Consider the following 26,839-nt stretch of genomic DNA (forward strand, 5'->3'; position numbering starts at 1 on the left):
GAGAAACTTGATTACTCCGTCGTTTGTCACAGTGCATCATGAAGGTGAAATAGTGGGGAGAGAATTTTTTAAAAAAGAAAAAGAGGCCTTTTTCATGGCCAAATCAGATTAAGTATCGATACCGTCGATACTGGGGTCTTGGCATCGATACTGCATGGTATCGATATCGTGGAGTATCGATGCCGAGTATCGTTAAGTATCGATCGAAAGTATCGATACTTTGCAAGTATCGGATAAGTATCGACATCCCTAAAGAAAGCCTAACCACCCCCTGGGCTCGATGTAGTTGCTGGATTTTTCCCCCTATTTCTGGATTATTATTTGAGGATGCCTACTGGATCTTAACTTTTACAGAAGACGGAGTTAATGCTGAAACAGGAAAATTTAAGTTGGAAAGTCTGAGAAGTGGATCCGTACCTCAAAAGTCTGAAGCTTCACCTTTATTCCAGCCCAAAGAGATGGTTATAGAAACATTCAAATTTTCAAAAGATGTTGACCTAGGGCAGCAGAGAAGGAACAAGCAAGGTCAAAGGTTCAACCCGATACAGGGAGAAATGGCATTGATTATGACTCTGTTTAGAAAAAAAAAAGTTTAAAAACGTGCTTTGGATGTTTTTCACCCCTCTCAGGGAAAAAGAACAGATATAAATTCAGGTATCAAAGAAAAACAGTGACAATAATGGGCGGCGCTTCGTTCGAGGAAATTTTGAGTAACATTTAGTGCTCACAGCATTCATAAAAGCGCTCATAATGACATTTTTGAAGGTTTATCCAAACGTGAAAGACCATTAAAATCTTCTTGACATGACTTGGAAATAATTTCAATGAAATTTCAATGCACATTTCGAAGATTTAGGAAACCTGTAATGATGATTGATTTTAAATGATTATGAGCTTTGAGTTAGACCAAGAACAACACAAGACACACCTGAGCAGCCTGATTGTTGAAATTTTTTGTTTGTCGGGACGGCATAGATGACATAGGTTAAAAAACCGAGCGAGATTAGTCGGCTATGTCTTATCCCTGCTTTGTCGTGCCTTTGTCAGGTGGAATGGACAACATACTGTCGGAAACTTAAGAGGTGCCGTTAGCTTGTCAAGAGTTCAACTTGACATAGGCACGACAAAGCAGCGATAAGACATGGCCAACCAATCACGCTCCGCCTTTTAACCGATGTCATCTATGTCGTCCCGACAAACAAAAAATTTCAACAATCAGGCTGAAATCACATGATTCATTTTGTTCCCTATAATATCCGTAGAGGAATGGTAAAGGAAATCATTCGGAGTCCGATTAGCACTCACTAGAGCCCTTTCCACACGTTGCAAGTTCTGCTGCAAGTGAGCCGAAAGTGGGAGTCATCACTCATCGATGACCGTGAAATTTGCGGGCGGGACGCAAATTTCACGATCATCGATGAGTGATGACTCCCACTTTCGGCTCACTTGCAGCAAAACTTGCAACGTGTGGAAAGGGCTTGAGAAAGATTTGTTCACGTCAAGGAAATACTTATTAAATCTTAATTTATACCTACATACATAAGCCATGGAAGAATTATTAGAGAATGACATAGAATGCGTCATCAGTATAAATAGACGATCAAATTCAATCCGATCAAAGTGCATCAAAGTGTCGGGAGTCATCAGTCTGAAATTCATAAATTTGCTTAATTTTAAAATGAAAACTTGATGTTTCCTGTGGCAGGAAATGATGAATGATGGCACTCCTGTCTGATCTCACTTTGATCAAAAAAGTGCGGCCGTCTGTCATCATGTTACTTTGATCGGAATTGGTTCCGAACCAAATCGAAACTTTTCCTTTGAGAAACTGTCATCAATGAGCAGCTTTGACCGCAACAAAGGACCGCTCACACTGAGACAGGTGCTCAAAGTTTCTACGCTAGGCTTTCGGGTACAGTAATACACACCATTTGTCACATCAACGATAAATTTAGAGCACAAGTTGTTCAAATAAAACCATGAAACAAGCTTAATTTCCATCTGTATGCTGCAGTCATGAGATGCTGCTCTCGGAGAACGATTCCTGATGCAGACACTTGTAGATACAGAACTGAAATGTAAACTTTTGATTATTACCAAAGTAATTGTTTATGATGAAAAAGTAACACTGCTAAAGCTGAGACTTGAAGGAGAGGCACAATTAAATCCTCTTCGAGGAAAAAAAGCAGATCAAACCGACGAGCTACGTGGCTTCAGCTTCAACCATTAGGAGCGAAAGGAACAATGAAGAAATGCCATAAACTTTAGAAACTGAAGTGAAAAGGTATTAAGACGACACTGATTGAAAGACAAAAAACCATTTTAGGTCACAAAAGATGATTTTAAATTGAAAATTTGTCAAATTTCAGATCGAGAACTGCTGGTGGCTATTTGCAATGTTTTCTCTTGGCAATGAAAATGAACACCCATGGTTGAGGTTAGGTTAGGTACAGCTTTTTTTTGAGACTTGATTCAAATTGAAAGTAAAAAAACAGAAACATGGTAGGTGTAATATATCAATAGCTTTGTAGTCGCTTTGAGAAGCACTTCAGAGAGGTTTCCACGAGAAATTTTCTTTCAAACTAAAGAAACTGAGGAAAATTGCGAGCCAATCAAAAGCCGGGGAAGGCTGGTGGCACCGATGTGTTGCACCGGTGAAACCGATGCGAACGATGCACTCTGATGCTCCGCGGTCAGAGTTGTTTTGTGCGCAAGTTTTTTTACAAACGTCCCTTCCTACATTTACCAAGAGACTAAGAGTTACAGAGTAAGCAGTACATAAACAAACCTTTCCGAATCAACCGTTCATCGCGCGCGCTTTCAAATATTTTGAATATTACCGCGAATATTTAATTTGACGGACTACAAATCATCATTTGTGCACTTTTCATTGTAATTCTTTCTTAATTTTCTTGATTCTTTTCTTATTTATTAGATCTGTTGTCCAAAAAACGGCGCTTCCACGTGGAAGCCGTTTTTTTTTTTTTTTTTTTGAAATCGATCGGAAATCGATAGGCCTTAAAATCTGTCAGAAACTCCTCAAATCGATCAGAATTCGATCGTTCATAATCGGCTAGCAGATTCAAATTAGCTGCGGAACGCTTTCTGCTGCCGCGCCGGCCCAACTCCTCTCCTCTGAACCGCTCTCGGCTGGCGCGAGCGTGATTGGTCCGCGCAATTCATGCGATTGTTTCCCACTTACAGACTTTGAATTCCCCTTTCTTTCTCCATCAATCGAGCGTCTTAAAAATGATTTTATTAGACTAGAGAGGATGTTACAAAGGATAGGTGTGCGTTGTGTGTTTTTGGGTGAAATAATTGAAATTAAGTTGTTAATTTAATTATTCTTTACTTTATTCAATGAGAATGGAATACAGCTTACTGTAACAGGCACATGATGGAAGATTCTAGAACAACAATGCATTCTGGGTAGAGTGGGGAGATGTATGACAAATGGCATACCCTGCTAAATTAAGGAGTAACATGCTTGTTTAGAGATATATCCTATAACACTCCCCTTCGATTTAAAGTGTAAAAATAATTTTTGGAGCTTTGAATCGCTTGAGCTAAGTCACAAATTTCTGTTAAGAAAGGAACTTAAGTCATTACACAAACAAGAAAAAGGAATTCGTATATATGGTCCCTCCAAAAAAAAAAATTTGTTCAATTTTCGAGATAAAAAGAAGGATTTAAAATTTACATTGGCTTAAGGCCTTTGATCTGTGTTTGAGAAAAGTATCTTTAGGTAATGGCTTAGTAAACATGTCTGCTACATTTTCATTACTACTTACATACTCAATATCAAAAACTTTCTTTGCAAACAAATCTTTAATAAAGTGAGCACGAATATCAATGTGTTTTGCCCTTTTGGAATTTTCAAAATTTTTAACAGTGGAAATAGCTCCTGTATTATCAATTTTTAAAATTGGAGTTTTGGATGAAAAATTAGCAATGTCATTTAAAATACCTTTAAGATTTACAATTTCTTGAGCTGCAATGGATGCTGCATAGTATTCAGATTCGGTAGAAGACATCGAAATACAGTTCTGTTTTTTTGAAAACCAAGCAATTGGGTTCTCTCCGTGAAATGCGATGCATCCACTAACACTTTTCCTGGTTAACTTGTCGGTTCCCCAGTCTGCATCCGAGAAACATACCAGTGATTCAGAGTTGCTTTTCTTGAAAATGAGACCATGATTTTTAGTACCACTTAGATACCGTAAAATCCTCTTACCAGCTTTCCAGCATACCTCGGTGGGCTTGTCCAATACTCTGCTTAATACTGTAACCGCGAAAGATATATCAGGACGAGTTGTTATTGCGATGTGCATTAAGCTGCAGATGAGTCGACGATATGGAATACCTTCAATGACAGGTCCATCATCGATTTGGAATCCAACTTCCATGGGTGTTGCAACGGGTTTGCAGTTTTCCATACGGAATTCTTGAAGCAAATGTTCAATCATTTTTGATTGATTAACGATGATGCAATTTTCAGTTTGGTGAATTTGCATGCCTAGAAAACATTGTACGTCTTTAATGATCTTGATTTTGAATTCTTTGGAAAGAATTGAGAGTAAAGCATCGACTTTTTCTCTTTCACCACAGACGATTGCGTCATCGACAAATACAAGCAGGTAGACACCTTGTTTATAAAATAGACAGTAATCATGACATGATCTTTGGTAACCATTCTTAGTCATTTTGTTGCTAAAAGTGTCGTTCCAACAGCGAGATGAAATGTTAAGTCCATAGAGAGGGCGATTTAATCGGTAAATTTGACTATCGCTTTCTACACCTTCAGGTTTCTTGATGTATGAGTAGAATCAAATAAGTTTTGCTCTTGGAGCCATCGTTTTTTAAAAAAGTGACTTTAGTTATTTTAAAACTTCAGCATGTTTTCTGAAGTCCTCATACTCTTGGAAAGTCGATTTTAATAGTGGTCAATCTTCGTTTTCAACAGAAATTTTTTTTTGGCCTCTTTTATCACTGGAAGTTAAATTTTTTGTCCGTACCGTAGACCAACCAAACAGGCTTGTTTTCCTATCAATACGTGCGATAATAATACCGTTTTAAGTTTTTTTGCACTCATAGAGCTATATTCTTGTAGAAGAATAAAACAAAATATCCTTCAAAGTTTTTACTTTCAAAATTTAGCCCCCAAATTGCTCTAAAGTCCGATTTCTAGAATTTTGCGCCATCATTTTTCTCCTAAAAAAGCCAGGAAATGTAATTAAACGCTTAATTTTAATTGATTTCTTTAGAACTAACTTAGAAGATGTGGTAGACAACTTTTTTTAAAGAATTTCTACAGATTTGCTCTTTTTAAAGCTACAAATTGTACAATTTTTTACTGGTCTACGGTACAGGACAATAACGTTACGGTACACAAACGGGCTACGGTAAGGACGAAGAGGCATTCGTAAATATTATTGTATGCAGGGGCCGAATTATAAAGAACTGAAATTCATTGGGGAATAAACTGCTAAGTTATAGCATAGCTTATAAGTGCCACTTTTATAAATAATTACAGGCAATAAAGGTAAAAAGAGTACCTAAGTAAATCAGTTTTTCAAAAATAATGAACTGCTTTTATTTTAAAGTAAACGCATTAAATAATTAGGGACAAATCTTAGAAGCTGAGTTCTTAAAACAAGCTTGAAAACGTTAGAACGTTTTAGGTGCACTTTTACAAAATAAGAAAGAAAACAAAAAGGTAAATTTATCGAAAGTGTGGTCACAAATCACCTTAAATAAATATGTAAAGGACGATAAGAAAAAAATAAGTTAGTTATTAACGAATAAATATTAAACGAATAAATTGGTATGAACTTCAGACGAAAAAGAGGACTCAAAGTTCTAAAAGACAAAATGAAAAAAATAAAAAGATGGCGATCCCTATGCAATCATCGAAAAAAAAGCCTCCTTCTTCTAAGTCGCGTCGTACTAAAAAAAAATACGTCTCCCTTTTTTTTTAAATTCCAAATTTTGGTGATAGATAAAATAACGTAAAGTGGGATGATCTATCAAACAGTGCACCGATATGTGGATGACTTTCGCATTTTGTCCGTACTTACCGTAGACCCGGCCGCATCGCGCGTCAGCTACGGGCTACGATACCGGACGGCTACGGGCTACGGTACGGACGGCTACGGTGCGGACAAATCGTGTGATTATTGGCAATGGTGCTCGGGCATATTCACGCATGTGGTTGAAATTCTGGATTTGAGGTTAAGACATCAGAGCGTATCAAAAAATACCAAAATTCGAGAGTTTGAAGTGATTTATGCATTAAAAAGGTAGGTATACGGTAAGGACATCCCAGATGGTCGTTAAACCTAGAAACTCATAAAAAACGGTCAAAATTTACTGTTTCACTGCGGTTTTTTTTCCTCTGCTCGACATCAGCGTGTGATAGTCACGATAACGCAAAAAAGTAAACAAAGTTCATAAGTGCTGCACTCTAACGGAAGAAATGATGCTGAAAAAAGGGGGCTACGGTACAGGACGCGAATTCCGCAGACAAGGCTGCTTGACGCAAAGACGGTCAATATTTTCACTTATTTGGATGAATATAACTGAAAATAATAAGTTAGGTACAAGTTGAGTGTGAATTTACAGCAGAAGTGGAAGTATTTAGATGCAAGATGATGGTTATATAGCGTTAAAGTTGCGCACTTGAGTCACAGACAGGCTACGGTACAGGACATTTCAGCTGTTTAGGGCCAAAATTCTGATATTAAATGGCAAAAACTGCCTAAAACGATGTTGGGATCTGATTAAGCGTAAAATTTTAAACAAATTAAAAAAAAAAAGGTCAGATTTTTCCATTTTGAAGAGCTAAAAAGTCGACAGACATGGTAGAGCAAAACTTATTTGATTCTACTCGTATATTTCTGATTCTAGATTCCCATTCAGGAATGCCGTGGGGACATCGATCTGTCGGATGGTCCAGTTATTTTGTACCGCTTGAGACAGTAAAATTCTGAAAGTAGATTGTCTGCACACTGGTGCATATGATTCATCCTTATTGTGCGCTGATTTCATTTGGAAGCCTTTTGCGACCAAACGAGCCTTTTTTGTACCGTCTTCTTTGGTTTTGAAGATCCAACGTGTATCAATAGCGATTTTGTCTTTTGGCAGCTTGGCTGGAGACCATGTACCTAGTTTCTCATGGGCAGCAAATTCCTTGTTGATAGCTTCATTCCACTCTGGGTCGGATTTGGCTCCTTTGAACGTTTTAGGGTCGGCTTGATATGTTAACATACAATAATTAACAGATAATTCATATTCATGTAAATAAGAAGGAATTTTTGTTGGTCTACCACATTTTGTTATTTTCATTTCATTTTTATTCGAGGGTTCAGGATGTTTTTCTTCAGTATCTTGATCAGGATCAATTTGTTGATTATCTTCTTCATACGTAACAAGGATATCCTGGGTTTCTTCCTTATTGGAAAACGAGTCGTTTTGACGATATTCCATTATGGATTCGTCAAATCTGACATCATGAGAGGTGATAACTTTTTCCTCTTCGGGTAATCAGATTTTATAACCACCTCCACAATATCCAATCATAACGCCACGTTTGGCGCGAGGATCAAATTTAGAACCTTTGGGTAAGATTGTTGCCCAAGCTCTACATCCAAAAATCTTCAGCTTGCTGATATCTTGTCTCTTATTCCACAAGAGGGAAGGGGTTTCACCTGGCTGTAAACTTGACGATGGAGAACGGTTCAGTTCATAAGCACTACATTGAACAGCATGACCCCATAGAAATTTCGGTAAACCTGAGTCTAGGAACTTGGTCCTTACTTTGTCTTGTAGCGTTCTGTTCATCCGTTCACTTTTCCCATTCTGAGATGGGCTGTAGCTTTGCGTATACTCTATTTTCATACCTCTTTTACGCATTGAGTCTTTAAAATTGTTTGACCAAAATTCACCACCTCTATCTAGACGTATTCGTTTGACTCTAACGCCTTTTTGACATTCTACTTCATTTATAAAATCGAAAAGATCGTTGCTTTGCCTTCAACACAGGTGGAACATATTCCTTTCGTTTCTGGTAATTTCAGTGTACGTAGACTGGCATTACAAATGTGACCAAGACGACGATGCCACAAGTCTGCCACTTTTCTGTTGCTTAACAAACAATTATCCTGTGCAACTTGACCATCAAGAATAAATAGGCCATTATCATAGGAACATACCATCTTCCATCCTATTCCACAAATATTTACATTTTCTCTACTGAAAATAACTTTATGGTCCTTTGCCAGAAGTACTCTAATGGATAGTAGGTTATGTTTTATCCTCTCTCACTATCAGCGCTTCAATTACTATTGTTCTGTTCTGACAGAAATATCTCAGTTTCCCCTTTGCTCCTGCGTTCATTACTTCACCATTAGCTATCTCAATTGTGGATTCGTTTTCAAATTCATTGATATCGTACATGTTCTTAGCGGTTTCTAATGTAACCATGTGATTGCTTGCGCCTGAGTCTAGAATGAAAATATTACCTTTTGAGGATGATGAACTGCTTTCGGTACTCTTGAATGCTACGAATGAAATCTCAGACGAGGAGTGAGCTGACTCTTGTTTTGACTCCCTTTTGTTCCAATTACCTCTACCGCGTTGATTCCATCCACGCTGATTACCTCGGCCACGGCCTCGACCATTGTGGTATTGACCACGTCCATTATGCTGTTGGTTGCTATTATTTCTGTCTTGCTTGGGGCAGGATCTGGCTAGATGATTTGTGTCGCCACAAATATAGCATCCACTGTAGTTGTTTGAGGCTTTGAAACTAACTTCACTTGAATCATTTTTAAGTTGATTCTGTTTGCGGCTTTTAATCTTTAACTCTTCGTCCAATAGTCTTGCTTTGATAAAGTCTAATTTAATATTAGGGACCGTTTCGAGGGCTGTGATAACGGTGTCGTACTCAGAACTGAGAGTGATGAGTAGAAGGCAAATTTTATCAGACTCATCGATTTTCGTTCCGATTTCTTCTAATTCCCTGTTAATTTCATCGAATTTCATGAAGTGGTCCTCTAATGTGTCAGAGGATTGACATTTCAACGTGAGTAATTTACGCCAGAGAGTCAATTTCGAAAAGGCACTGTTTCTGACGAAGACAGCTTTTAATGCTTCCAACATTTTCTTGGCAGTCTTGGAGTCCTTGATGATATCCAAGTGTTTGTCTTTGATACCCTGTATGACAATACCTTTGGCCTTAGCATCTAAAACATCAAAATCCTTCTTACTTTTGGCAACAGCATCTGCTTCTGGGTCGTTGTCCACTACGTCGAGAAGATGTTCTCTTTCCAAGATCGAGCGAATCCTGAATTGCCAGTTGTTGAAATTAGTGCCGGAGAACACTGGCACATTGATAAATTTCACATTATCATTCATGATTATTGATTGCAATAATTCAAGGGTCCTGGAAGAAGTACGTTTAGGTTAGACTTCGACTTCATACACTGGCGAAAAATTGCACATTTAAACCCGAAACTTGCTAACACTAATACCTATCTTGAGTGCAAAACTAAAGGCCCATAACCTTTTGGGTGAAATAATTGAAATTAAGTTGTTAATTTATTTATTCTTTACTTTATTCAATGAGAATGGAATACAGCTTACTGTAACAGGCACATGATGGAAGATTCTAGAACAACAATGCATTCTGGGTAGAGTGGGGAGATGTATGACAAATGGCATACCCTGCTAAATTAAGGAGTAACATGCTTGTTTAGAAATATATCCTATAACATGTGTTTCAGGAACGAGATGTGATGGCGTGAAGTTGAGCGGAGGGCAGCTGCGGGCCGATGGCAGCCGACCGTGACGGCCCAGCAGTCGCAGAAGGTTTGCAATGGAACGATCAAAGCCCAGCAGGGCCAGGCCCCCCAACAACGCCGCAAAGTTTGGAACCGGGCCCGGGACCCGTACCGAGTCCTGGGCCCGGAGCCGCAACTACCGCCTCGGAGAAGGAGAAGGAGAAGGAGAACCACTTCCTGTCGACTCCCTTTCAACCGCCCCTTATGCTCCAGCAGCAGAGACTTCACTCCCGCTCCCTATCCTCCCTTCCGCCGGAGCCATTCATGATCATGCGCTCCAAAGCCTTGAACCGCCGAGTCTCTATCAACGTTGGAGGCGTCAAACACGAGGTCAGCAGCATTAGTAATAGTTGTTATTTCATCAAGCGAAATTAGTCAGTCGAAGTTCATAGGGCAAACACGACTAGATGTAGAGTAAGTGGGTGAGTTCAAATAAGCGTCTAATACAGGGTGTTTCAGACCACCCGTACCAGGCCTTTTTCTTGGTTGGTTTAGGTCTCACGAAGTCGGAGACTGCGGGGTTGAATAGGGAATTGACCCCAAGGAATCCGAATTTTGTGGTCCCGAAACCCCCCCACCACCCCTTGGGGGGGTAAAGGGGGGGTCACGATGCTAAAATTCACGGTTCCCGACCGAATTGCGGATCGATCGCATCAGAATTGAAAAGCACGGAAAATTTCACGTGGAATTGACCCCTAAAAATCCAAAATCGGACCATCCAAGGCCAATAAATGATCCCCTAAAGAGGGGGACAGTACCCCCCCTCCATAATTTCTCTTTGGTCTCAAAATTGACGTAAATTCTCCAGAAAAGACGGTTTCCCAGGTAATCAACCTCGAGAAATCCAAATTTCATGGTCCGGAAGCTCCTCTAGCCCCCCTTGGGGAGTAAACGGGGGGGCCCAATTTTAAAAATCGGGGCTCCTTTCTGAATCGCAAATTGATTGCATCCAAATTGAGGAGCAGAACACATTTACATCTTAAGTGACTCCTAAGAGTTCTAATAGACCCCCTGAACGGCAGAAAGCAACTCCCTGAGGAGGGGGGGCTTCGTCCCCACCTAAAATTTCTCAAGATTCCTGAATGGTCGCAAAATTGACGTCGATTCTCCAGAAAAAGACGGTCTCCCATGTAATCGACCCCAAGAAGCTCAGGGAACATGAAATTTAGAGTCCTCGGGGTCGATTACATGGGAAACTGTCTTTTTCTGGAGAATCGAAGTCAATTTTGCGACCAAAGAGGAATCCTGAGAAATTTTTGGCGGGGCGAGGCCCCCTTCCTCAGGGGTTACTTTCTGCCGTTCAGGGGGGTCCATTAGAACTCTTAGGAGTCACTTAAGATGTAAATGTGTTCTGCTCCTCCATTTGGATGCAATCAATTTGCGATTCGGAAAGGAGCCCCGATTTTTAAAATTGGGCCCCCCCGTTTACCCCCAAGGGGAGCTGGAGGAGCTTCGGGACCATGAAATTTGGATTTCTCGAGGTCGATTACCTGGGAAACCGTCCTTTTCTGGAGAATTTACGTCAATTTTGAGACCAAAGAGAAATTATGGAGGGGGGTACTGTCCCCCTCTTTACGGGATCATTTATGGGCCTTGGATGGTCCGATTTTGGATTTTTAGGGGTCAATTCCATTCGATCGATCCGCAATTCGGTCGGGAACCGTGACTTTTAGCATCGTGACCCCCCCTTTACCCCCCCAAGGGGAGGGCTGGGGGGGGGGGTTTCGGGACCACAAAATTCGGATTCCTTGGGGTCAGTTCCCTATTCAACCCAGCAGTCTCCGACTTCGTACGACCTAAACCAACCGAGAAAAAGGCCTGGTACGGGTGGTCTGAAACACCCTGTATGGTGTCCCCAGCTGTTTTAATCGTCATAATCTGAGAAACATGGGCAGATCAAATTTTTTTCTCATTTTCCACACTATTGTTGACTATTACATGCTATTTCCAACTTTATTTTGACTGAAATATAAATTTAGGAGAACTTTGAATGTGCAAATTGCCTACATTTGTCCCAAATTTACGTGTCCCCCGTGCCTGGTTCCTGACTTTAAATCGATGTTGCAGCATAACTAGAGTGATTATATAAGAAAACTTTATCGGAAATGATAGGTAATGCTTTTGAATTTGAGAAAAAAAATATGTCAATTTATTTTGTGCTCCATCAATAACTTTTTCACGCGCTAGAATCATTGTCCCGAGCAACAGTCAGCAACAGTCAGGAGAAACATGGCAACGATGTAATAAGCTCTAAATGATTGCCGTAACGTTGAGGTTTTTCCAAAAACGACTTCTTTTGTTTTGATTGAATAGTTCTCACGTCGTACATGGCAAAAATTCTGAAATTCGCAAATTTTTGTGCAAGATTAACGTCATTAATGATGCCAAACAGAATGCTATACACGATAACTAACAGGGCGTCAAGCATACACCCACACACTAATATCAGCTCGTAAAATACTTCCGAAGTAAGCGTTAGGGAACATTTTCTCTTATACCGATCCTCTAGGACGTGTTACTAAATATTCCGTGAAAAAAACCACCAAAATTGTCTTTACTGTTAGAGAAAAGCTTAAAAAACAGCTTATTCCATCCTGTCCCGTTCCATCTTGTCCCGTTCCATCCTGTCCCATGTCCGAGTTTAGTGGGACAGAGTGGAAAACTGTTACAACTGAGACTTGCTTATTTAAGCCCTGTAGGCGCTCTTTCCTACCGATTTAAGTGAAACTCAGTACCGGGGGGTATTTTTCAATGGGGAACTCGAATTTTTAGTCGAATTTTGAAAATTCGAAAATCCAAGATGGCGGACATTGCCTAAAATGCTATCGCAGCGCCTAATCATCTGAGGCGTGTTTGTTTAAGCCCTGTAGGCGCTCTTTTCGACCGATTTAAGTGAAACTTGGTACATCGGGGTATTTTTTGATGGGAAACTTGAATTTTTAGTCGAATTTTCGAAATTCGAAAATCCAAAATGGCGGACATGACCTAAAATGCTATCTCAGCGTCTAATCATCTGAGGCGTGTTTGTTTAAGCCCTGTAGGCGCTCTTTTCGACCGATTTAAGTGAAACTTGGTACATCGGGGTATTTTTTGATGGGAAACTTGAATTTTTAGTCGAATTTTCGAAATTCGAAAATCCAAAATGGCGGACATGACCTAAAATGCTATCTCAGCGTCTAATCAATCGATTTTCGCGAAACCTATTCCGGGGGTATTTCTGAATGGGAAACTCGAATTTTTAGTCGAATTTTCGAAATTCGAAAATCCAAGATGGCGGACGTTGCCTAAAATGCTATCTCAGTAACTAATTAATTGATTTTAATGAAACTGGACCGGAAAACCTTCGCATTAGGAAAAGAAAGGAAATTTTAATAGGGGTGCAATACATGGTTTCTTATGTATCTTAGGCTACGAAATCGAACAATTCCTGGGTTTTTTCCATCGTGCACAGATTCTCCCGGAAGATTGACTCTGTTGGAAAAGCTAGATTTTATATATATATATATATATATATATATATATATATATATATATATATATATATATATATATATATATATATATATCAGATGAGTTTACATAACATATGATCACACGGTGACAAATTGTAACTTCAATACGGTTATCTTTAGAGCCGCTTCACTTAGAAATTTAAAATTTTGGGAATATTTATCGAACATTAAGAGCTACTTTTTAACAATTTTTACAACATTTCTGAGCTGAGATTACACCCTTATGTTTAAAATTCTACCCGAAACTCATCAAAGGATAAAAAGGGGTTCAGATTTTTTATCACCTTGTATAACTTTGGAGTGAGTTGGTTGCAGTAGTTGATATGGAATTTTTTTGCGGGCAGGTCTTGTGGCGGACACTGGAGCGGCTGCCGCACACGCGGCTCGGTCGGCTAAGGGACTGCAACACGCACGAGGCAATCACGGAGTTGTGCGATGACTACTCGCTTGTAGACAACGAGTATTTTTTCGACCGTCATCCCAAGTCTTTCTCCTCCATCCTCAACTTCTACCGCACCGGAAAGCTGCACCTTGTCGACGAGATGTGTGTCCTCGCCTTCAGTGACGACTTGGAGGTAAATTATCAGAAAAGATCCAGACTGCATGGGAAACTTCCTCACAACTAGCTAACGATAAGATAGGTTTTTTTTTTCTTCCTCATTAATGAAAAATACAAATCTATTAACACGTAACAATTACACGGGACCCCTTAGGGTCAAAATAATTTTTCTGCACTTGTAGTAAAAACTGAATTCATACTTATGAGTAAAGAAAGAGGAATTAACCTGATAGGATGGGCGCGAAACCATTTGGTGTCGGTCATATTGTCAGAGTTCTGATGACCTTCAATGAGAGAGGGATATCTAGTTTAAATAGAGTAACAGTAATAATAGGAATACAAATAAATGTAGCAAATGAAAATAAAAGTATAAACTTACGGGATGACTATTCACAGTGGTAAGACATAAATTATCAATGGTAGGATATAGGTATGTAAAAGATTCTATAAAGTATAATCCCGACACTGCAAAAAAGGGGCGGTGGTGGTGGGAGGAAGGGGGCTTGAGAGGGCTAGGGAACAGGAAAGAGACAGGTCTAGAGAGAATGAAAGGCCTGCAAGAAATAAAATAGGTCCCTGAAGTTTGAAATTTTGAACGATGTTCATGAAAATATGGATATGGATTCATGTCATGAACTAAGTTATAGAGTAATGTTTGAGGAAATCCTCACAAGGTCGTGCGGATTTCGGCGTTTAAGCCTGCTGGTGCACCCTGCCCAGTCTTAAAGTGCGAATGCTTCCGAATTTGGGTGGCTGCGTAGCCGCCATTCATAGGATCTGATAGAAATGTACGATGCTACCAATTGTAGGTACACCGAGCTCTTCGTAGATATCTTGATTCCGTTCGCACCTTTAAGAGTTGCCTATTTGTTTAAAGATTTTGTTTTGTGGGGTTTGAATCTTTAAAAGGTTGGATGTGGCGGCGGAGCCCCTTGGGCATTCGTATGCTTAAATGGGTCGGATGGTGTTCTTATATAGAAGAATCTTTAGTTGTAATGATAGCCTCGATTTTCGGTCGATAAGCCATACCATTTCACGAATAACTTAAAGTTGATTTGAGCAATTTCTTTTTCAATCTGGATTTTACAACGCAGTCATTCATCCAGATGGAGACCGAGATACCTGTAAGATTTTTCGCGAGGCATTGCGTGATTGTTAAGAGTTAATGAAAAAATGAGCAATTTACGTTTATTAGTAAATATGATTTCAATTGATTTGGAACACTTCAGCAATATTTTATCCTTTGCTGTCCATTTTTTAATCCTATTTACATTGTATCGCACCTTGTTGTGGGCAGTTTGGTAGTCTTTGGAGGAAATCGTTATCATTGTTCCGTCAGCGAAAACTATCTCACCCTCATCATCGGGAGGAGGGACATCGGCAGTAAGTAAGGAATATAAGAGAAGGGAAGAAAACAGAGCCCTGCAGGACACTGCGGCTCCTATTGGTCCAAAATTCGACAGGGCATCCTTAAATCTAAAACGAATTATGCGATTTGTCACGTACAACAAGACGTGCTTTTTAGGGAACTTTCGATAAAAATTGTCAACCAACTTATGGTGCCAAACTCTATCAAACGTAGTATAATGAAAGTTCAGACTTCAGCACAAAAGTTTATGGCCAAATTGTGCGGAAAAATATGAATAAAATTACAGGGTATTGGACAATGTGGTAACGTTGCCAAAAGTATTGTATCTTGCCCCTTCATTTTTGGGTTCTATATATGAATATTACATATTTCGCTTTCAATTTACGGGTTATATATATACTAGGGGGCTACGCCCCCTGGCCGCTACGCGGCCCAACCCCCCGAAGGCGCTCCGCGCCATCGATGGGCCGCTTCGCGGCCCTATTTTTACCCTCCTATTAGTATTAGTTTTATTTTTCCCCTAAAAAAATTCGATATGAGGTATACTTAATAAAATGAAATAATTTTTGGTTTTGATGAATAAAGAAAAAAAATTTTTTTGAAGTAAAAAGGACGCGTTTTGGAATGACTGCTTGATGAAATATTACAGTAAAACAACGAACAGTTTAAATCAGGTAATTATTAAGTATCTCTGGAGTCTGGGATCGAACCCACACCTTGATCAATGAAGACGCTTCCGACGTCGTAGACGACTCGGCCACCGCTAATCTTGAGATAACCGGCGGAAATCTTGTGTAGATAAGTGTAGAGGTGATGCGCAGGCTACCCAGCTACTGCGCAACCTCCTCGACCATTGCGCATCCTCCCGCGCATAGCGGTAGCAGTACCGGAGCATTCTGTAAACTCACTCACTTTTATAACGTGATTTTAAAAAAACCTGGGTCCTTTTTCCAAAATCTGATTGCAGCGGGCTCATTTAGGGCCTATTACCTGTCGATTTACGCAAAAATCATGGAAATCGGCCCGGTAGAACGCTCAAACGAACTATGACAAAAAGTATAAATTTACATTGTTTAAATGGGAGAATTCGCAACTTTACCACGTAATATAAAAAAACCTGGGCCATAGTTTGAAAATCTGAAAAGAGTTGGCTTATCTAGAGGCAATTGCCCGTCGATAGCCGCAAAAATCATGAAAATCGGCCCGGTAGAACGCTGGAACTAAGCGTTACCAGTTTCGCAAAATTAGGAGGTCTTGGAGCTTATAGTATAGATTGAGTATTACATATTGCCCTCCAATCTGCGGGTTATGCAATGCCGCATGTTGCCCCTTCAATCTGCGGGTCATGCAATGGTGTATGTAGCCCCCTCAACTTAAAGGTTATGCAAAAGCGTTGCCAGGCGTTGCAAAAATTAATAAATGCTTTAATTATTGGTGAAACTTGACAAAATCGAAGTTCACGGTGTTGCCAGATGGCGCGAGAACATAAATAATTTGTATGCATAGTGTTCCCAAATTGTGCTAAAATTTAATGAAAATCTGACATGGGATACTTCGGAATGAGGTAAATCAAATCCGGATGGGTATGGTATTGCAAACTTCAGAGCAGCGTATTATTCGGGAATTTTAATTTTAAGTGGCAGGGCGGTGTGTATCAGAAACTTAGACTTTGGTATTGAGTACTTTGGAATAAGCTTTTGAGTTCGGATATTGCAATTTTAAGTTTAATGAATCAAAAAATTATTTTTCTTTGGAAAATTATTATTGCCGATTAAAAACGTCCATGTTTAAAAACGTTTATTTAAAAAACATCCACGTTTAATAACATATATGTTTAAAAAGTCCGTGTTTAAGAACGTCAATGTTTAAAAACGTACAAGTTTAAAAGCGTCATCGTTATAAAAAGTTAATGTTGTCAACCACAAACATCGATCCCATTTCCTTCTGTGAACTTTAAATCGACGCTTATACCATTGAATTTTCGATCTTTTTTCTAAAGGGACCTCCTGGTGAAACGAAACTTGCAGTCAGACGATAGGCACATGGAGTACACGTACGGAACGGAACAAATGAGGGCCAGTAAAGGCAAGATGAATAGAAAAACATCCGTCAAGGTAGAAGGTGCGCATTTGATTTCCACGCAGATCGGGCACATTATGATGTTTGCTTGGGATGAGTTTTCGACCACTGTGGAAGTGTGGAATACACTCCAACGTCGACGACGACGACGACGATAGTGATGATAATTATTTTATCGTTCATGATTTCTTCCTGATGATACTAAAAAGAGAATGAATCAATGCAATGCATATGAAATCCTTACTATCGATCCAAATGTTTCGACTCGCGTCTAGACCCAATCATTTGACGGAGGCCCAGTTTATCTTACGACGCATTTCGTCCACAAGGAACGTACCCTTATATAGTTGGTGGGTTTGAATTCTTCGTGGTAGAATTTTCCTTTGTTGATCGTATCGTGCGCGTCTATAAGATCGCACTTGATCGGAGCGGTCGGATTGACGCTGACAATCTTAAAAATTTCCGTGCACCAGTTTGGTGTGTATCCTTTCTCGAACATGGCTTTGTCTCGAGATTTGGACGTGATCACCGACTTGCAGTTTCCGTTTGACCAAACGTCTTTTTTCAGTATTACTCAGCGGCAACCTACGAACCTTATGCAGGATCATCGGCACATTCTTTTCGGTAACATAAATTGGTTTCATTCCGATGGTGCGATGAATGCTCCCGTTATATTCACGCATGAGTTTTGGTAATAGATCTACCCCCTTGTACCATCCTTGCGCGCTGAACTCTTTTCACACACTGAAAAAAATGTTTCCTAAATACAAGGCGAAGCCGTCTTAAACCAAGTAAACTGGATACTTAAAAAGTATCGACAAGAAACGGAGGTTTGAACTAAGACAACGGAGTTACCTTGGATCAAGAAATAGCGTTTTCTCAATCCAACGCTCCACGTCCCCTTAAAAGAAGAAAGCGTTTACTTAAAAAAAGGAAACATTCCATGCCGTGAAAATATTTCCTAAATTTAAGAAATTATCGTTGGTTTGAAGTGAGTATCCGTCGTATTGATCTAGGTAAACTGTTTACTTAGAAATAGGAAACAGTTGCGTAACTCCCACGTGCATTTACTGGCTTCAAGTTAATGGTTTGTTTAAAATTAGTAAACGGCGTGTTGGACGGGAATGCGCGTTTATTGTATTGAAACCAACTGTTGTCTTAGAATTAGTAAACGGGGACGCCCGGCATGAATGGATGTTGCCTAACTCCCAGGCGTGTTTACTTATTTCTAGCCAATTGTTGTTTTAAATTTAGTAAATAGTCACTGCAGGTATGCACACTGCACCCATATCATATGTATTATTATTGATCAATAATAGCAAAAAATGGTTTAATTTATCGAATTTTTGATGAAAAAAATTTTCAATTGTATATCTGCAAGTATCGAAGACTCGACATGGCAAGTACCGACTTGCAAATTTTGGCCTACCTATCGGGATTTGAACCTGGGACCTACAGTTTACGAACCTAACACCCTACCTACTTAGCCATCGGGGCTTATGTCTACGTCGGCCGAATTTACACTATATAAGTCATTGACTTAGGCTCTCACCATTATTATGATAGTGAATATGCGTGAGACCTGATGGGTTAAGATTTTTTGAACCCGAAAAGATTAATTTGGAGCAAAAAAGAAATATGCGTGTTATTGTTGTCACTTTTTTTTACGTTTATTTTTGTTTCTTTCCCATCTTATATTAATTTTTAATCTCTTTAAAAAGAATTTAAAGCAATGCGCCTTCTTTAAAATTTTCTCTCTTCATTTTTTCTTGAAGAATCGCTGACTTTAAAAAAATAAGAATAAAGAATGGAACTCTTCAAACAATAACTTTTTATTTTTGATGACTGAGATTGTTACATTTTTTAAATATTACTAGTTCTATTCAATTCGATTATAATATTCAAGACTATTCTGGACCATTTATTAGACTTTTCTATTTCAATTAGAATATTAATAGTTCTATTCAATAGTTCTAATTAATTCACATCGGGCGGAAAAGGAAGAATGTGAGCACTATAAAAGAAACATTAATAGTTCTAATTCCTTACTTTAAAAAATAAGATTTGAAAAATAAGCTTTGAGATTTTCTGGATTAAGGCATCTTTTTCCGTGGACAGTCACAATTTATTCATAAAAAAGTTCAATCTTCGATTACTCTTATATTTTACTCAGTTTACATAATCACACGCGTGACGTTCTAATATTTTATTGTATAGCTGCACTTCATTTTCGTTACACTCTCTAAAGTTGATAGGAAGGTGGTAAAGAAGTGCTGGATCCACCCTATTTTGCAGGGAAACAATGTAAATAGGGTCAAATGCTTCAAGTACGGTAACAAATGTTGAGCTCTTATGAGTATCCGTACAAGACTGTGGAGGGAGGGGGGGCGGAAAGATCGGTCCCGACAGGCCCTTCGACCCAAAATTTCCCCGAACACAAATGAATCAAAGTTTTAAATATCAACAATTTTGCACTCGCAAATTCCTTTCGAAAATACAGAAAAAACTGTATTTTGTTTTCGATCCACTCCATCGTTGCGTTCATAAATCAAAGGGACCCGGAAAATCGATATTGAACAGTGTAAACACTACGTAGCAGCAGAGTTATTCGATTATCTTCATCTGTCAACTTGGTGGGTGACATGCTGAAAAGTATGATTCTCTCCACATTTTTTAATTTCTTCCTCGGCCCTTAGCATAAGCATGCATTTTATTTGACCCTTTTTAATTCTATCTGCGAGGGATCTTTCATTCATCAGGACAGGAAAAGTAAGGAATGAAATAAGTAAAAAAAATTGCGATTTTTTAGTGCGAGGAAATACATTGTCCGATGAAACTGAACTGAGGCAATGCAAAAAACTCCCGGCTTCAATCTACTTAAGTATTTAAGTCCTCCATATGAGGCCCCCTTCATTTAGAAATAAAAATTAAAACTTCAAATGCACAGTGCCGATCTATTTAAAACAACGCAAATATTTCCTCTTCCTCTCCTTCTTTACTTCTTTCTTTATTTAATTTTTTGTCGACGCCGAGCATATGAGTGATTTCTCAAAGGACACATTAAATGAATTTCTCCCTAAAGAAAAATTATTTTGTAGACAAATATAATGGGCATCTTGATTTTTTAACCTCCGTCTCCTTTTATTCCGTCATAAATGGTGTTGGTTTAAGCAGATGCTAACGGCATCTGGTAGCAATTGCATGTATCATTCTCATAGGAGGCGTCACCATCCGGTTTACTAATTTTAAGGAAACTGGTTTCTTCTTCGAAGCAAAATGTTATATTGAAAGTAGGCAACCGCACATGTCCCATGCCGCATCCGTTCCCCGCGGAAGGGACTCACTCCGTTTACTACTTTTAAGGTAACTGGTTTCTTCTTCTGACGTACCGTGTTTTCTTTCATCAAACAAGCTGTTGGGTTATTAAAAGGCAACAGCGTCCGGCTTATTGCATCCTCCCCCGCTGAGGGCGTTCGCCCCGTTTACTAATTCTAAGGAAACCGTTTTCTTCTTTCGACACAACGTGTTTCCTTCTACCAAGCAAGCTGTTGGGTTAAAAGAAGGCAACAGCGTCTGGCTTATTGCATCCTCCCCCGCTGAGGGCGTTCGCCCCGTTTACTAATTCTGAGGAAACCGTTTTCTTCTTTCGACACAACGTGTTTTCTTCTACCAAGCAAGCTGTTGGGTTAAAAGAAGGCAACAGCGTCTGGCTTATTGCATCCTCCCCCGCTGAGGGCGTTCGCCCCGTTTACTAATTCTGAGGAAACCGTTTTCTTCTTTCGACACAACGTGTTTTCTTCTACCAAGCAAGCTGTTGGGTTAAAAGAAGGCAACAGCGTCTGGCTTATTGCATCCTCCCCCGCTGAGGGCGTTCGCCCCGTTTACTAATTTTGAGGAAACCGGTTTCTTCTTTAAACGCAACGTGTTTCACTGTACCAAGCAAACTGTTGAATTGTAAAAAATCAACGGGCGTATTGCTAATTGCATCTGGTCGCCTCGAAAGGAGTTAGCCCCTTTTACTAATTTTGAGGAAACCGGTTTCTTCTTTCGACACAACGTATTTTCTTCTACCAAGCATGCTGTTGACTTAAAAAGAGGCAACGGCCGGACTCAGAAGGCGTTCTCCCCGTTTACTAATTTTAAAGAAACTGGTTTCTTCATTCAAGCAAAAGTTGGCTTATTTTAAAACAACGTTTATTATACTTAAGAAAACACGATTCGCTTGTTTCAAGCGAATCATGTTGTCTTACATTAAGAAAACCGTTAGTTTCTTCCAAGTCAAACCCGTTTTGAAATAAGTAAAAAATCCAAGTAGACGCGTTTACTTAAATTCAGGAAATCTTTTTTTTCCGTGCATTTTCTTTTTGAGCGTTCGGTCGAATCACTCGACAATAGAGGCTTCGGTTGTAGAGTACGAGCTGTACATATTGATCTTGTGACGCTTTATCAATGCTTGACATTTTGAGTTGTAGAATTCCGAATCCATATCGACTTGTAAATGTTTCGGTGACTTTCCGGCTGCTTTAAGAACGCGTTGCATGGCATCGATGACATCCGTTGCCGTTTTCAAATTAAGTGGTTTTGGCCCACGCCTTTTTCCAGCACGCATCGATGACGTTGAGAAGACATTTGTTTCCTTTGTTGACCTAGGCCTACGGTTGCATCTCGACAAGATCGGCTTGCCATAAATCGAACAATCCGAGAATCCGTACTTTACGACGCGGAAAATTCCGTCTTGCAGCCCTGCTACAAATGAACATGTTGGTAACAAATTGGTCTGGCCCAATATGGTAGCAAAATGGTGAATGGAACCTGATATCAACATGTTATCACCATGATATCAACATGTTATCACCATGATATCAACATGTTACCACCATCATATCAACATGTTATCACCATGATATCAACATGTTACCAATATGTTATCACACACTGAAAAAAAAAGTTCCAAAATTCTTAAATTAAGGCGCGCTGCACGTTCTTAGGCTTAATTTTCATCACGGTCACCAGAGTGACGCTGAGAGAACCCGACAATCAGTGTTCGCTAGAATCAAGCAGCGCTGCGCCCGGGTTCCCAAGCGGTCACCCATCGACGTACTAACTACGCCCGACGTTGCTGAACTTCGGTGATCGGCCGAGTGTCGCTGCCACTCTGCCACGGACGCTCGCGTTGGAGTTGTGGCTAATTTAGCACTAATAAACGTCCCCAGATCTGGTTCAATGATTAGAAGCAATGATATTCTTGCAATTCTGTTCATCATTCAGTTTCAAAATGATTGATACGAAAATATTGTAAAGTAAATAAACTACAAAAACCCTCAAAAACATTTTTCGGGCAAAAAATCCGGTCGAGGAAATTGACGTGTCACTTCCTTTTAATCAAGTATAAGATAGGCAAAAACCTTTGATGAATTCCCAAGGTCCACTAAGACTAATAATCATCAAAAAGTTCCAAAAACTTACTCGAAAGGAAAAAAATAAAATGAAAAATAAAGCCCTTGCCAAAAATAAATAAAAAACCGATTTTGAGATAAATCCATCGAATGAACTTGAAATCACAAAATCGGTCAAGGATGTCAATTGAAACTTTCCCCCCTTTAATTATGAGCTCCGCAACAAGCGTGACTCGCTTGTACCTTTTCATACACGAGCCGCACGAATTCATCTCTTCTTCTCTCCTCTCCTTCCGTCCATGGACAGAGGTCCAAAATTTTTCGGATTTACTGACGCGACCGGCTGCGGCTCGATGCTCTCAGTGAATCGGTGCCTTCTTATCATCCCTGATGTCGACTTCAAGTCGGTTGCAGTTTCACCAGTCGACCCATTCTTCCATAACCACATGTTAGACTTTTTCGAAACATGATTCATCTGAAACATGGATTTTTTTTCAGGGAGCTTACCATTTGCTTTGGACGGTAGGTAGGTTATAAGTAATAATTGTTCTTATACTCTATCAGTTAAGTATAAAATACATCTGTACCACTGGATGACATTTCGACAGACACGTTAGGTCCGGACAAGTGAGGAGATTTCTGAATCGCAAAATTATTAGTGGAATTGTTATAGTGGAGGAGTTGAGTCCCTTCACGGAATGAGCCCCACTTAAGTCGACAGGTTGTACGTGTTTCTCTCTGACTAATGTGTAATCTTAGTAATCCACCCATGTTTACGCACCGAGCCGCCGCCGGTCGCGTCAGTAAATCCGAAAAATTTTGGACCTCTGTCCATGGACGGAAGGAGAGGAGAGAAGAAGAGATGAATTCGTGCGGCTCGTGTATGAAAAGGTACAAGCGAGTCACGCTTGTTGCGGAGCTCATAATTAAAGGGGGGAGAGTTTCAATTGACATCCTTGACCGATTTTGTGATTTCAAGTTCATTCGATGGATTTATCTCAAAATTGGTTTTTTATTTATTTTTGGCAAGGGCTTTATTTTTCATTTTATTTTTTTCCTTTAGAGTAAGTTTTTGGAACTTTTTGATGATTATTAGTCTTAGTGGACCTTGGGAATTCATCAAAGGTTTTTGCCTATCTTATACTTGATTAAAAGGAAGTGACACGTCAATTTCCTCGACCGGATTTTTTGCCCGAAAAATGTTTTTGAGGGTTTTTGTAGTTTATATCAGGTCGTTTTTGGGTGAATAAGTACCTAAAGGTCTGGCTATACGAGGAGCTAGCAAAACTGAAGCATTCAGTGGCTCCCGGAGTTGGGTGTAGGATTTGGGAAGTTCAGAGCAAAGATTACTAAGGACTCCAGATACCGCACGCCGTATACTTGCCGTAGGAAAGAAGCGGCCCCCCAGTCGCCTGCAGCGCCAGGGTAGGCAACCTGTGTAGCGGTATGCCATACTTTAGCCCATCTGTAATGGAAGTGCATGGGAAATTGCACTTCAAATGTGCAGATTATGACCGGCAAATCGCGAAAATTGTTCATTTTAGTCACTAGTCATGGTAAATGGACTCAGAAAATTGAGCAGAGATATTTGCATTAATTTTTTTTTTTTGGGGGGGGGGGGGGGGGCTCGGCATTTTGTAACGATTTAAAACACAAGAAAATATAATACATTGAGTCTTTAACCAAACTTAGCACAGCACGGCGAAACAGGTCAAACACACGGCAAACAGTCTATTCGTTAGCTCGAAGTATGGCATACCGCTAAACAGGTTGCCTACCCTGGAGCTGCAGGCGACTAGGAGGCCGTTTTTTATTCAAATGCGGTACCTATCTGGAGTCCTTAGTAATCTTTGGTTCAGAGCGAATCGGAGAACCGGAACGAAAGTAGAGCGCTACTGGTGGAGAAAAGTGAAAGTGTAAACTAGGGTTTCGGCGTTAGCCGCGAGAGAGCGCACCAATGCTGATTCTGATTCGGCACACATGGCAGCAAAAACTGAGAATATCGTGAAAATGCACTAAAAGAACAAGGGTTTTGAGGAGAATGTATTTTAAGATTGAAGTAGAAATTCGTCTGGATAAAAATTTTCCTTCTTATTTTCGAGGTTTTGTTTATTTTGCTCTTGTTGCTTTCCTACCATTTCCTACTTACATTCCCTCTCTCATTCCGTTTGTTTCTTGTTGTACCCTTCGTTCCATGGTTCATACTCGGTCTTTCGCTTTCACCGAAATGCAAGAGCCAATCAAAAATTGATCCTACAAGGCGAAACTCTAAGTATGAAACGAATCTGGTGTTCATTGGTTGAGAAGTAACTGAATCATGAAGAATGTGGCCACCACAATTGAGTCCTTATTTTTACTGAACTTCAGACAGTGGGAAACGCACACAGAACTGTTGTCAAATTAAATGATGTTTTTAATTAATAATAATGGAACCATCGTGATCTTTTATCCAAAGTATTGACGCCAAATCACGGATCGGTTGGAAACAATTGAATCTATGAATCGCTGCGTTGCAGCTAGTGTCTTTTGTCCACCCAATAACAAAAAATTATGTTGGTACCTGCACTTGGTATAAAGATTGACAACTGACTTGACCTATTTGATTTATTATCTTATATGTTCTTAATGCAGTAAATAAGTCTGGAGATCTAAGTATTGGCATGAGTTCATTAGAGAAACAGGCTCATCTGAATGTGAGAGGCCAAAGCGGTACTTACGGTCACCATACCTGGGTTCGTAGGCTCACCCTCGTACCTACTGAGACGGCAATCTCCATCTCTTGATCGGAGGATATGCCGCACCTAGTTGGTAAGAGTGGAGAGGCATTATGATTACATTGATACCATGGGGTCTAATTGTATTTAGCCTTGATTAACACGATCACACTTATTCCAATGGAACTAGGCAGGAACACGTACCTACGTATCTTAATACTGAAGTCCTCTAAACAGATGAGCGATACATTCTGTTACTCCTTTAAATAGAGGAGGAATGGACGCACCCATTTCACACAGCAATTTATGCAAGAAAATGAAGCCTTCATTGTATTTTTATCATCAACTTATGAAATTATGAGAATAAAACGGGTACATACCTTTCATTAAAGACCTTGTTATACATTGTTGGGCAAAATGAAGTTTCTAACACTCCTGACGCAAAATCAAAGAGACTCAGAAGAAACCAATTTGAGCAAATGCTCACAGTCAAAGACCTTTGATTATGTGACATTAAGTTGACCTATGATTGAAATGTTCCGAAAAGGGATGGAATTGTGCCTCACATACTCAGGTACGCAAGCCACGCGTGACAAGAACGGTAGAAGAGATAGGAGGATTCCAAGATAAATCATGAAAGAAACATGTTCTTAATGTAAATAACATACACTTCAGAGAAGCATAATCACTCCAGAGCACATAGGTTTATGGCAAGATATAGAGCGAATAAATTTTGGTCGAAGTTCAGTGACAGTCGCATGTAAAGACCGAGGCTCATATTCCAATAATTTTTAGACTTTAGTCACGAGCATGCATTCTGTGATGTAAATGCTACTTCCTCTTTAGAGTTTGGCACAATTTCGGTGTAATTTCGTTAACGTAATTTACCTGAATTACATCTATCGCTTAGGTCAGGTACTGACATAAACATGACGACATAACCTCACTTAAAAATTTGTCACATATTCGTTTAATAAAATAAAGATACCACTTGAACATTTTAAGAGAAACTAAGGTAATAGTATATCGGGCTCCAGTAGAACACGTGAGAAGTAATAATATGAGTATGTAAATATAGTAGTTAGCGTCTACAAAGAATTAAACTCTTATCCAAATTAGGTAAATCTATTCACAACTAGTTGGAGGCTGGTAACCTGGTAACGACCGACCAGGGGAATTTCGTTCCCGAAACTCGAGCTGAACTGGCTGAATGAACTGAACGGAATCAACCAATAGCATTGATTGAACCACTAAGTACCGGTTTTTTCTAAATTCAAAAGATTACAGCTAAAATTGTGAAAGATATTAGCCGATGCCGAATTATCCGTGCGTTGAAGCCCTATTAAATGTGGTAGAAATGAAATCCTCATA

The 26,839-nt window shown here is 39.6% G+C and overlaps 1 protein-coding gene across 8 annotated transcripts in view; it reads left to right on the forward strand.

Annotated features, from left to right (window-relative positions):
* The window catches only part of Shab (Shaker cognate b), a 327,591-nt gene that overhangs the window by 70,939 nt on the left and 229,813 nt on the right, over positions 1-26,839 (forward strand). For 7 of the 8 annotated variants that reach the window (XM_072306433.1, XM_072306436.1, XM_072306434.1 and 4 more), the window contains 2 exons: positions 9,783-10,169; positions 13,696-13,926. In XM_072306433.1, coding sequence (XP_072162534.1) covers positions 9,831-10,169; positions 13,696-13,926 — 570 coding nt within the window. In that variant the 5' untranslated portion in view covers positions 9,783-9,830. Of the gene's footprint in view, positions 1-2,777; positions 2,893-9,782; positions 10,170-13,695; positions 13,927-26,839 lie in introns of those variants that run through there. The other variant, XM_072306438.1, reaches the window with a different exon arrangement.

Source organism: Bemisia tabaci, chromosome 1 (genome assembly GCF_918797505.1).
Source record: "Bemisia tabaci chromosome 1, PGI_BMITA_v3".
Classification (NCBI taxonomy): domain Eukaryota; kingdom Metazoa; phylum Arthropoda; class Insecta; order Hemiptera; family Aleyrodidae; genus Bemisia; species Bemisia tabaci.